This window comes from Vicugna pacos, chromosome 6 (genome assembly GCF_048564905.1).
Source record: "Vicugna pacos chromosome 6, VicPac4, whole genome shotgun sequence".
Classification (NCBI taxonomy): Eukaryota; Metazoa; Chordata; class Mammalia; order Artiodactyla; family Camelidae; genus Vicugna; species Vicugna pacos.
The window spans coordinates 21,053,609-21,066,167 of NC_132992.1; the positions used below are offsets into that span (position 1 = coordinate 21,053,609).

Consider the following 12,559-nt stretch of genomic DNA (forward strand, 5'->3'; position numbering starts at 1 on the left):
AAATGTTATTTTCTTACCAATTCATATTCTCTTTTTACTTTATGGATTAAGAAAATAGAGCCTGATGAACTTAAACGATGCAAGAAAGAAACTGATCCTGAGAATGAAAAGCTTCAGAAAATAGAATTTCAAAATCAACAAACAGCCTTGGAAGGGACCAGGAAAAGAATCTCTTTAAATAGGAGTCCTAAGAGATGCCTACAAAAGAAAGAAGGTGAATATGGCAGACCAACACTTAGATGTAGGAATCCTGCCCCCTAGGGTCATCCTCTGCACCAGGAAGGTAAACGCTGTAGGAAAGCCCTTGCCGTCCTTGCTGGGGGAGCGGCAGTCATGGGCAGAAAGCAGCACAGCACGGGAAGGGTGAGCGTGGGGTCCGAGCCGAGCTCTGCAGCTCTCACAACCACTCACACGCAAGACTTGTTTTCATCTCAGGGAGAGATTTCTATGTCATCTGGGGCCTGAGGACTTATTTAAGGACAGTCAGTGGACATATTCCTCGGATCCACATAACAGTGGAGCAGCTGCTGACACCCTGTGACGCTGGGCAGCCCCAAATGCAGAACAGAATGAGGCACTTGTAGATTTGCTGTCCCCTTATTTGTCCCCTGAAATGGCAGAACCATGTCTATGAATAGATTACAACAGCCATGAAATGGGGTTTTTCTTTTTTTTAAGGTGGGAGGATTGCTGCATAATTTTAAACACCCTTTCATCTAGACCAGGGGTCGGCAAACTTCTATAAAGTGCCAGATAGTAAATTTTTTTTTGGTTTTGGTTTTGTGGGCCCTACTCTGTGGCAACTACTCAACTCTGCCGTCTTAGCACAAAAACAGCCATAGGTAATACATAAACAAAGGAGCAAGGCTGTGTTCCAGTACAACTTTTATTTATAAAAACAGACGGTGAGCTGAATTTGGCCCACAGGCCATAATTTGCCAACCCCAATCTAGACAAAACTGCTCCTTATGAGTGTGTAAGCAGAAAGAGGGTCAGGTCTGCTTCAATTCCTGACACGTGGTAAAGCCCCAGGACCATTTCCCAGTAGAAGCACTGGGGTGGCTTAATTAAAGGGTGCTCGAACAACCAACCAGCAGAAAAGTCTGATGTCAAGATGAGCAGGAACGAGGACTGGAATGCTAAAACGCAGCCAGGATCTAAGAACAGGAGAGGGCCTGTCTGATCATTTCCATACCAGCAACAATTTGGGAAGAATTACAAACATTTTGCAAGTGACAAGACAAAAACTGAAGGAGATCTTAGTAAAGATTAGGGATCACTTAGAACCAACGAGCCACTGCCACTTGTCATCTACACAGGAAAGGTTGTATTAGCACAGGACTGGAGTGACAAGGAGACTCAGATGAAAAGGCTGTCAGGAGATAGGGGGCTGGTTTTAACCTGGGTATTTACTGTCTTATGCAACATAGCAGATTACCTTTTAGTGTAGTGTTCCTACCTCAGTCTGTAGAACATGGTGTTTCTATGCAGTGAGTGATAGCCTCGACTCTGACCTTTCATACTCACATTAAAGAAAGACGCAGTGTTCCATCTCCTGGTACGTTACTTGTGTCTAGAGTTCTAATAGTAAACTAGTCCATACCACTTCCAACAGCTGGACTTTGCTCTCTGAACTGAAACTTTCGGGGGGTATTTTTCCCCAGGGCTTATCCCACAAAATACAGATAGAGAAGTTTCCTTCAATTTGCTCTTCAAATAGTGCTTGAATAACAAACCTTTGTTGGTGACTAGTCTTTTTTGGTATCTCCCCGTCATTAAAAATTGTTCAAGTTTTTATCCTGGTTTTACTGTGTTCCACTATGTCTCCTATTTTCTCTCAAAATTAGTTTGATCTCACTGTAGAAAAAGCAATGGTTTCCATAGCTTCATCTATCAGAGGAAATAAAACTCTTACTAAAGAATAGTGTACTGCATCTTTAAGCAGTAGAAGGTAAACTACCTGCAAATGTGAATTTCTTAGTTTCATTAAGAAATATATAGTTGTTAACCTTTTGTGTGCCAAAAAGTCTAAGTTACATTTTCCTTCAAAGCAATGTACTTTTTTCTACATATGCAGTATGTAGTTAGCATAAAATCATTGGTGCCATGAAAATTATTTTTAAACTTAAATAAATATTTAAATATCATAGAAGAGTGGACTCTTTTTTTTTTAACTTACACCCTGTCTCACTTTCTCCTAAAAGTTAACAACACACAGATAAAAGAGTACCAGTGGGATTTACACTGCTGACTGCTGTTTGCAACTGGAATCATTTAAAATACTCACTTTGCTTATAGTCATCTATTATCTTTGTCTCTCCCTCCAAAAATAAATACTATTAAGAACTTAGAAGCTGTAAGTGTGGAATAATTTTAGAGATGAACTGAACCTCATTTTTCTGATGAGGAAAACCAAGAAATTATTTTCCCAAGGAAAATAATTACACCGTCTTAGAGCCCAAAGTAGAACCTAGATGTTCCAGCTTCTAGACCAGCATTCTGAAGGCTGGAGTAAGAGAACAGAAGACCCTTCCCAAGAAGGGAACAGAATGATACCACCACTGCAGTAAGAAACCTCATATTTACAACTTACGAAATACATCCCTTTAACTGTCTCATCTGATTCTGTAACCATCACTCTGTGGCCACAGACTGGTAATAGTCCTCTAAACTGCCTGAAGACAAAACGTGAAACAAGGGTCCACTGTCCTAGCTTATTATCTAATCTTCCTGCTTTCAATTCTACATGCCCTCCAGCCCTCCATTCTGCCACCAGATCATCTTCTAAAGCACCAATCACTTTATGCCACTCACCTCCAAATTCTAAGAGGTTCCTATTACCTTTAAAATGATATCCAGTGCCCTGTTCCCAGTGAAGTGTTGTTGTTAATGACAAATGTCTTTGCTTAAACTGATCTGAAGAGTAAAAAGCGTGAGAACCACCGGACATGAGAGGTTTTCCGTGATCCTACAGATTTACAGCCACCGCCGTTCTCTGGATAACTAATGAAGACTGACCTACACACACACCCTTTCAGGGCCCCGACCCCACCCCTGCTACTTAGGCTTCCTCAACCACAACCCAACCCCGTGCACCCCAACACACTGGTGGTTTTAGCTCATGAACAGGCTTCCCCTACAAACTCCTACAACGTGCTGATGGAGTGGAGTCAGACACACAAAAGACACTTCCCAAACATTTCCGCTCACATAGCTCCCATTTTAGGAAAACATATTTTAAAATGTTTTATTCCTCACCCTATGTAACTGTGCTAATGTTATCTTCCTCACAAATTCCACCTTTTCATCTGAAAATTCAAGTATTTGCAGCCAAATGAACCAGAATTATGAGTAGATGCTATCATAGAACTAAAACTCATTATTGGTCATCAACTCTGTACTAAAAAGGAGAAACAAAACTATATTAAGTCAGAGGGACAGCTTACAAAACAGGATGCCTAAGTTTTTGGAATTTGAAGACAGAAGGCATAATATTTTTCCATCTCGAGTTTGATACAGAAGGTGCATGTCTTTGCCCTCCCCTTCTTCCCATGTACTGTACACTGGCTGAAAGTATTTAAATCTTTCTGTCTGCGGCCCTGAAGTTCCTGGTTTTCCTGGAGAACTGCCTTTGCAAAGTCATCTCTGTGCACAGGTAACGCAAAGGCCAGAAAACTAAAATAGGACTTTAGCAACTCAGATTCTATCAAATCCTAATCATCTGTGGTCTGTCTTAGTCTGACCAAGTCTCTGTCCACCCAAAATGAGAATCACCTCCTTCCTCCTTAACATCACATTAAAAAAAGGGTCAGGCATCTCAAAGAAAATAACTCCATGATGAGAGATCATAAACGTCAACTAACAAAAGGTTTATGCGGAAGGGAGAGAGCAATCATAATACATGCATGGTTACAGAGGCCACACGGCTTCAAGCAAGTCTCTGGGAGAAGGGTCTTTCACAATAGCATACAGTTTAAGGATGTCCTAAGGGAGACAATTTTCCTTTATGTGCTTTCTAGTTTTGAACAATTGCTCTATTATAGAGCTTACCACCAAGAAACAAGTCCCCCACTCACCCTCCTTCTCTCCTTCCTGCGTTGCCTCCAGAAGACAGATCTCTATTAAGTGGAATAGGATATAAATAGCACAGCTTATGAAACTACGATGGCAAAGCAAACCACGAAAGTGAGAAACATCAAGAATTTGCTAACATTCATCACAGAAGCCAAGCAATTACCACAAAGTATTCAAAGCTTAAACCAAGGTACTAATTTGATTGAATAGTTTTCAACATCTTGAAAAAAAGAACAATTCTCACAGAACTAGTCACCCTAGAATCTGTAAAATTAAGTAGTGTAGAAAAGGAAAAGGGAGCTTAAAGCCTTCACTTACTATTTCCAGGATAGTTTAAATATACCTCAACCTAACTTAGCCTTACTTAGCATTTCATAAATTAATATCTCCCTCTTGCTTATCAATGCCTGCATTCATATCTATTACCAAGAAAATAGAGAAATCCTATTCCTTATAAACACCTACAACATATTAATAAATTAAGCCTCAAAACTTAGACTTTAATTACAAAAAAGGAAATTATTTAGGAAAAAAAGTTCAAGGAAACGATGTGTCACTTTATTTCTGTGATACATAATTATGAGAAGATAATATTTCCTCTTAGAAATCAAATATATTGCTGAAGCTATTTACAGTAGTCTTTCAGTAGTAGTTTGGCAATGAAGAACAACGAAAGAAGTTGGACAGGTAATGTCACAGAGCAATATTAGTCACTGATTTAGTAGCTTCCCTTCCAACAACAAACACATTCAAAGTGCCATAGCTGCTGAAAAAAAATCTACGAAGCAGTGCCAAAGGTGGTATTTCACAGCACTTCCCCAAGCTGCTGAATCTCTGGAGAGATTAAAGACAGGGATGGATAAGACTGTCTGGGACCTTCTAAGGCAGGAGCTTTCACTTCTTTAACCATGACCTGCAGTACCATAGTAATAAAGAAATACATTTTATGTGAGAATATACGTATGCATATATACCTACAAATATGTATACATGTGGAACTAAGCTTCACAAAAGGATATTTATTCTCAATTATGTTTGCTATTCTTTACTATTTCTCTCCTTTTCACTTTTTTTAAACACTGGTCATGGTCACTTAATTGATTTCACGCATATAGCTACAACCCACAGTCTGGGAGACACTGGACTATGGGGATCAGGTATATCCAAACCCTGTGCCTAGAAACCCTGGAATTTCCTGGCTGTGTCTCAGAGGGGAGGGAAGGGAAAGGGTCAACACACAGACCCAGGCCCTGCCCAAGTAAAGCAAAGCTTCTCAGCAATTATCTTGGGATTTCACATAAGATTTAATCTACACTGTGCTATACACCAGAAATTAACACAACATTGTAAACCAACTATACTTCAAATTGAAAAACAAATGTTTTTAAAAAGATTTAATTTAAGGAAGGGGGAAAAAGGTTGTCAGCTTAAAAAACTAAGTTTCAAAACCACGGAGTTAAATGACCTTTCAGCACCCCTTCCAGTGTATGAGTCTAGAAATAAATATTCATTCCAAACAATCAAACCACAAATTTATATACCACTATAGAATCAAAACCACAAAAAACTTTTAATGTTGATCATTCAAAGCTTTATAATTTATAATGTTAGAATTTCTCAACATACTGCCTGATTAAAAGTGCTAAAGGCATCACAGTCTCCCCTCAAATTCCCCTCCTATCCTAGAGAAACAACCTCTAAGGCTTCTTCCTTACTAAAAGTACATTCTGTTCATAGTTCTTAGTAACAAAGCAATTCTACACTTGCTAAATAGAACACATTATGAAGTAAACAGCGAAGTAAACAGACTAGGCCACATGAATTACTAGGCTCTTTAGACGGTGATTAACTTGAACAAACTGGTGTCGCCAAGCCAAAAACTCTGCAACTTTCTTAATTCATAAAAACATGCATCCTCCCACTGGAATTACCTCCAGCCAAAATATACCGAGTTGGGTGCATAGCATTAATGGAACACACAGAGGCTAGGCATTCTCCAAGAAAAGAGTGCACCTGCTTTCCTGTCTCATGGAAGATTTCCACTCGCCGTGGATAGGCCATGCTGCCAACTATGAAACAGTCTTCTTGTTTAGGGTCCCAAACAGCTTGGAACCTGGTCAGCCATCGCCCAGTGATGGTGTTGTGCCTAGTGGAAAAAAAAAATTTTTAAAGGACAGTAAGTGTTAAGTAACTCGAGGTAGCACAGGCAGAGGGTAAAGATAGCATTGTTCCTAAATGCTGGTTTTCTCTGCCAAGTTTCTTTAAGTTACTGAGTAACCAACAACCTAATCTCATCCTTCCAACAAGACTGAAAGTCAGAACAGAGATGAGGTTTTCTGTATTTTTGAATCTCTAGTGCTGAGTGCAGGGGTTTATGCTCAAGGGATAGTCACTAAAAGTCTACTGAAATGGCACCCTTTTTGTTCACTATTTCCTAACCCAATGGTCTCCCCTCCTTTTTTTAGCACACACAAATAGAAGCCCTAGAAATAAGAAACATACAATCTAGGTTATTGCTGTTTTAACAGGATCTGCTATTTCCCATATTTGTATTCCTCTAGTAACCAAACCCTGAAATCATTTTATATTTCATACAATTTTAAAGTAAAAAATACATCTGGGGCTCAAAGAAGAACTCAACAAAGGAAATTAGAAGATATCTGCAGACAAATGAAACTGAAAACACAGCATACCAAAATTTAAGGGATGATGTGGAAGTAACACTAACAGGGAAATTTATGGCAGTAAACACATTAAAAAAGAAAGATGTGGAATCTAAAAAAATAAAAAAGAAGACACTAACGAACTCACCTACAAAACAGAAATAGACTCACAGACATAGTAAACAAACTTACGGTTACCAGCGGGAAAGGGGGTGGGAAGGGATAAACTGGGAGTTTGAGATTTGCAAATATTAACTAGTACATATATAAAATAGATAAAAAATAAATTTCTTCTGTATAGCACAGGGAACTATACTCAGTAACTTGTAGGAACCTATAATGAAAAAGAATATAAAAACAAACAAAAAAAGATCTCAAAATCAACAATCTAACTACACCTCAAGGAACTAGAAAAAGAACAAACAAAAACCAAAAGTTAGCAGAAGAAAAGAAATAAGATTAGAGCAGAGATAAATGAAATAGAGAACAGAGAAACAATAGAAAACAGGAAACTAAGAGTTGGTTTTTTCTGAAAAGATCAACAAAATTGACAAGCCCTTAGCTAGATTAAGGGAAAAAAAGAGAAGATGCAAAAAACTAAAATCAGAAAGTGGGGATATTAGAACTGTCATCACAGATATAAAGAGGATTATAAGAGAATATTATGAACAATTACACACCAATAAATTGGACAACCTAGAAGAAATGAATTAAATTCCCAGAAACATACAATTCACTAAGAATGAATTATGAAGAAATGGAAACTCTAAATAGAACTATAACTAATAAGGGGTTAAAACAATAATGAAAGACCTCCCAACAAAGAAAAGCCCAGGACCAGATGACTTCACTGGAGATTTCTACCTGACATTCAAAGAAGAATTAACACCAATACTCCTCAAACTCTTCTAAAGAACTGAAGAGGAGGAAACACTTCCCAACTCATTCTATGAGGCCAGCACTACCTTGTTATCAAAACCAAAGACTCTACAAGGGAAAAAAAAAAAAAAAGACTATTATTCCTGATGAATATTAATGGAAAAATTCTGAACAAAATAGCAGCAAACCAAATTCAACAGCACACATTAAAAAGGATTATACACCCCAACCAAGTTGTATTTACACCTAGAATGCAAGGATGATTCAACATATGCAGCTCAACTGATGTAATACACCTCATTAACAGAATGAAGGACAAAAAAATCGTCAGATCCTCTCAACTGGTTCAGAAAAATCATTTGACAAAATTCAATATCCTTTCCTGATAAAAACACTAGACAAACTAAAAATATACAGAAGACTATCTCAACTTAATAAAGGCCATATATGAAAACACAGCTAACATCATACTCAATGGTGAAAGACTGAAACCTTTCCAAGATCAGATAAAAGGCAAGATACCTACTCTTGCCATGTCTGTTCAACATAGTGTGGAAATTTAGTAGGACTACAAAGCTGGGTAGGGCTAGAGACACTGACCTGCCTAACTTTCAGGTGTTCACAACTGCACAGGAAACCAGATCCTACATGTGAGTCATCATCATTAAACTGACAAGCATTTGATAAAGGGGACATTCAGTCAATCAGACAAGAAAACGAAATAAAAGGCATACAAATTGTAAAGAAAGAAGTAAAATTATCAGCTTGTATGACATGATCTTATAAGTAGAAAATCCTAAAGATTCTACACACACACACAAAAAACTGTTAAAACTAAAACGATTTCAGCATATTTTCAGGATACAAAAATCAGCTGCATTTCTACACACTAACAATGATCAATCTGGAAAGGAAGTTAAGAAAAAAATCCCATTTACAATATAATCAAAAAGAAAAATAATACTTAGGAATAAACTTAACCAAAGAGATCAAATATTTGTATACTGAAAACTACAAAACATTACTGAAAAAAAAAATCAGAGAAGGTCCAAATACATACAAAGGCATAGACTGGAAGACTTAATATTGTTAAAATGTCCATGCTACCCAAAATGATCTAAAGAATTCAATGCAATCCTTATCAAAATTCCAATGACATGTTTTACAGAAATAGAAAGAAAAATCCTAAAATTGATATGGAAGCTCAACGGACTACAAATAGCCAAAATAATCTCTAAAAAGAAGAACAAATTTACACACTTCCTGATTTCAAAACATACTACAAAGTAACAGTAATCACGAGAGTGTGGTATTGCCATAAAGACAGACACTACAGACCAGTGGAACAGAACAGAAACCCCAGAAATAAACTCTCATGTATATGGTCAAATGATCTTTGACAAGGGTGCCAAGACCACAAAATGGGGAAAAGATAGTCTCTTTGACAAATGGTCTGAGAAAACTGGATATCCACATGCAAAAGAATAAAGTTGGACAGTAACCTTACACTATATACAAAAATTAACTCAGGGTAGCTTGAAGACCTACAACATTAGACTCAAAACTATAAAGAAAACATAGACAAAAACATAGTGGAAAAGCTTTACAACACTGGACTTAGCAATGATTTCTTGGATTGACACCAAAAGCACAGGCCACAAAGCAAAAATAGATAAATCTACAATAAACTTAAAAACTCTAGGGAAGTGAGGTATAGCTCAGTGGTAGAATGCATACTTAGCATGCACGAGGTCCCAGGTTCAATCTCTAGTACCTCCTTTAAAATAAATTAATTAATTTAGTTAAATAAAACCTAATTACTTAATCCCCCAAAGAAAAAGGAAAAAAAATTTTTAACTCTGTGCATTAAAGGAAACAACCAACAAAGTGAAAAGACAACTCACAAAATGATAAAAATAAAATTGCAAATCACGTATATGATAAAGGGCTAACATGCAGACTATGTAAGGAACTCCTGGGCAAATGACTTGAATAAACAATTCTCCAAAGAAGATATACAAATGGCCAACAAGTATATGAAAGGATGTTTCATATCACTAATCATTAGAGAAATGCAAATCAAAACCACAATGAGATATTATCTCACACCCATTAGGATAATCACTAACGAAAGAACAGACAATTGAGTGTTGATGCATATAAAGAGAAATTAGAACTCTGGTGCACTATTGATGGGAATGTAAAATGGTTTTTCTATGGAAAAACATAGAGGTTCCTCACAAAATTTAAAACAGGATTATCAGATGATCCATCAAAATCCCCCTTCTGGGTATATATCCAAAAGAGTTCAAAGCAGGATCTTGAGGAAATATTTGCACATCCATTTGTTCACTGCAATATTATTCACAATAGCCAAGAGGCAGAAACAACTCAAATGTCAATTAACAGATGAATAGATAAAGAATATGTGGTATATACACATAACAATGAAATATTATATAGCCTTTAAAAAGGAGACCTTGTCACATGCTAGAATATGGATGAACATCGAGGACATTATGCTAAGTGAAATAAACCAGGCATAAAATTACAAATACTGTATGATATCATTCATATGAAGTATCTAAAGTAGTAAAATCATGGAAATGGAAAGGAGAAAGATGGTTGTCAAAATCTGGGGGAGCGGGGGGAGAAGGAATTAATATTAAAGGGCACAAATTTCAGTTTTGCAAGATGAAAAAGTTCTAGAAATCTGTTGCACAACAATGTAAATGTACCTAACACTATTGAACTGTATACATGTAAATAGTTAAGTGGTTAATTTAATGTTATGTTTATAACCACAACTAAAAATAAAGTAAAAAAAATTTTTTAATACATTTGGGGCTCTTTACTACCCTGCAAAGCAAAAAGAAAAGCACTGCCTTTTTATTCTCTATACCTTAACATCATTAACAACCCTTTCTTATTAAAGAAGTATGAACTACGGAGAACCACATTTCCCACTGCCACTCAAAGACCCTATCTTTACTGACCCCAGAATCGTCACCCTAGATAATTTTTCTAAAATACACATTAGAAGAGGGAAGGGGATAGCTCAAGCGGTAGAGCACATGCTTAGCATACACAATGTCCTGGGTTCAATTCCTAGTACCTCCTCTAAAAATAAACAAACAAACAAACAAACCTAGTTATCTCCCCCCCACCAAAAAAAAGTATATAAATACACATTAGAAACCAATAAACTAAATCAATAAAGTTTGAAAAAGGAAATGAAGAGGAAAAATTTTGTGAAAAAGAAAACATACTTAACTACAGCCCCTGTAGACTATAAAGCTCATCAAGCAACAATCCACATACACTGCACACCCTGTTCCTAACTTCATAAACACTGATAAAGAGGAACACCTAGGAAAAAGGAACTGAGTTAAGTGCGATATAAAATTTATACACTAAAAGTAGCAGATGTAAAAAGAAGGTAACCAAAGAAATAAAGTGTGAAGGTGGGGAAGCCCCTGGAAGCCCAGAACAAACAGACCTTCAGCCAGCCTCACTTGCAAGTTACAGTCTCCATTAATATGGTAAATTGAGTAATTCAGGTTGGAACAAAGTCAGCCACCTTAACCAAAAATAACTCACCCAGCTGCAGAGAACAGCTACTGACTAAAAGAGAATGAACCTCTTTATAGACTCAAGGAACCTAGAAGCAAGAACCTTTCTGGATAGGATAGGAACTGGCAACCTGGAACACTTAAACAATGTAATACAAAACTAGACCTATTCCATCTCTTCGACAATCAGAAGTCTAATGTACGCACTCCAACAAAGAGCTCAGAGAATCCAAGGAGTATATTATTTGGCACATGGAAACCTACCTGATGGTGGTGAGGAGAGGAAACTGTGAGGATATACAGCTGCTGTCAAAGATTCTGCAAAATAAAGAGCAAGAATAAAGGAGCACACTCTTTTTTATTATTTCTTGAAAATTTTTTGAAATGTTATCAGTGTATTTAACAAGCTTTTTATTGGTTCATGATATATGATTGTAATTTTAAAATATATAGGATCAGGCTCTAACAAACTTCAGCTAACATATTTAACAAAATTTACAAGGAGTATTATAAGATTCAGTGCTTATAGTTTAGTGTGGAAATTATTTATTTAAACATTATTACTCCAAACTTAAATATGCATTCTAAAGTGATAATCTGGACTCTAAAACTCAGATTCATGGTAATAAAAATCATACATAATGGATATAATCTGAAAACGCACAAATAACCTAAAAGTTCATGCACGTATGAGGAGCAATTTCCCCATGAGACTCATCAGTTGAGGGCATGATAGTGTCACTCCCAGGGCTGGTGAGACTAAGACTAGACAGCAACTAAAGGGAGGAGTTCTTGTGGGGCAACTGGAGGAATCCAGAAGCCTCCACAAGGTACCCTGGCAGAAAGAAGCCAATCACATCACCACCACCTCCTCTCCTTATGCCTAGCTATTCCAGTGCAGTTTCTTGGCATTAGAGCTTATTAACTAACTACATTACTAGAAAGCCAAATCACTGACAGCTATTGTAACAAGAATAAACTCTGCAGTGCAAATGAACAGGAATGGGACGAAAAGGTAGCTCTTAAGACAAAGGAAACTGCATGGGTGGAAAAGGGACACTGGGCTGCCATTGCCTGGCCACTAAATCTGGTAGCACCTGTTAATGTTCATAGACTTTACTAGAAACTAACTGGGCACACCTGTCACACACTGCAGACCACATTCTTACCAATAGATGGGTCTAAACAGAAATTAGGTGCCTTTCTAGAGCCTGGTCCACAGTATACATTCAACGGATAATTGTTGAATTTATGAATGAATTCTAAAATCTCTTAAGGCACAATTCTCATAAATTGAGAAATGCTTAGAATTAAGCAAAATCAGGGATTTTAAAAGAGATGAAAATCATTTCCTTTGTAGTTGCACTAACA

General features: G+C 37.0%; 2 protein-coding genes across 6 annotated transcripts in view; one reads left to right on the forward strand and one right to left on the reverse strand.

Annotated features, from left to right (window-relative positions):
- The window catches only part of FRMD5 (FERM domain containing 5), a 372,595-nt gene extending 370,470 nt beyond the window's left edge, over positions 1-2,125 (forward strand). Inside the window, exon 16 of the mRNA XM_072962554.1 lies at positions 52-2,125. Within this exon, the coding sequence (XP_072818655.1) occupies positions 52-58 (7 nt within the window). The 3' untranslated portion in view covers positions 59-2,125. The remainder of the gene's footprint in view (positions 1-51) is intronic.
- A 3,495-nt stretch (positions 2,126-5,620) lies between these two features.
- The window catches only part of WDR76 (WD repeat domain 76), a 49,246-nt gene continuing 42,307 nt past the window's right edge, over positions 5,621-12,559 (reverse strand). For all 5 annotated transcript variants that reach the window (XM_072962569.1, XM_031672842.2, XM_031672843.2 and 2 more), the window contains 2 exons: positions 11,453-11,506; positions 5,621-6,220 (listed from right to left, as the gene is read on the reverse strand). In XM_072962569.1, coding sequence (XP_072818670.1) covers positions 5,968-6,220; positions 11,453-11,506 — 307 coding nt within the window. In that variant the 3' untranslated portion in view covers positions 5,621-5,967. The remainder of the gene's footprint in view (positions 6,221-11,452; positions 11,507-12,559) is intronic.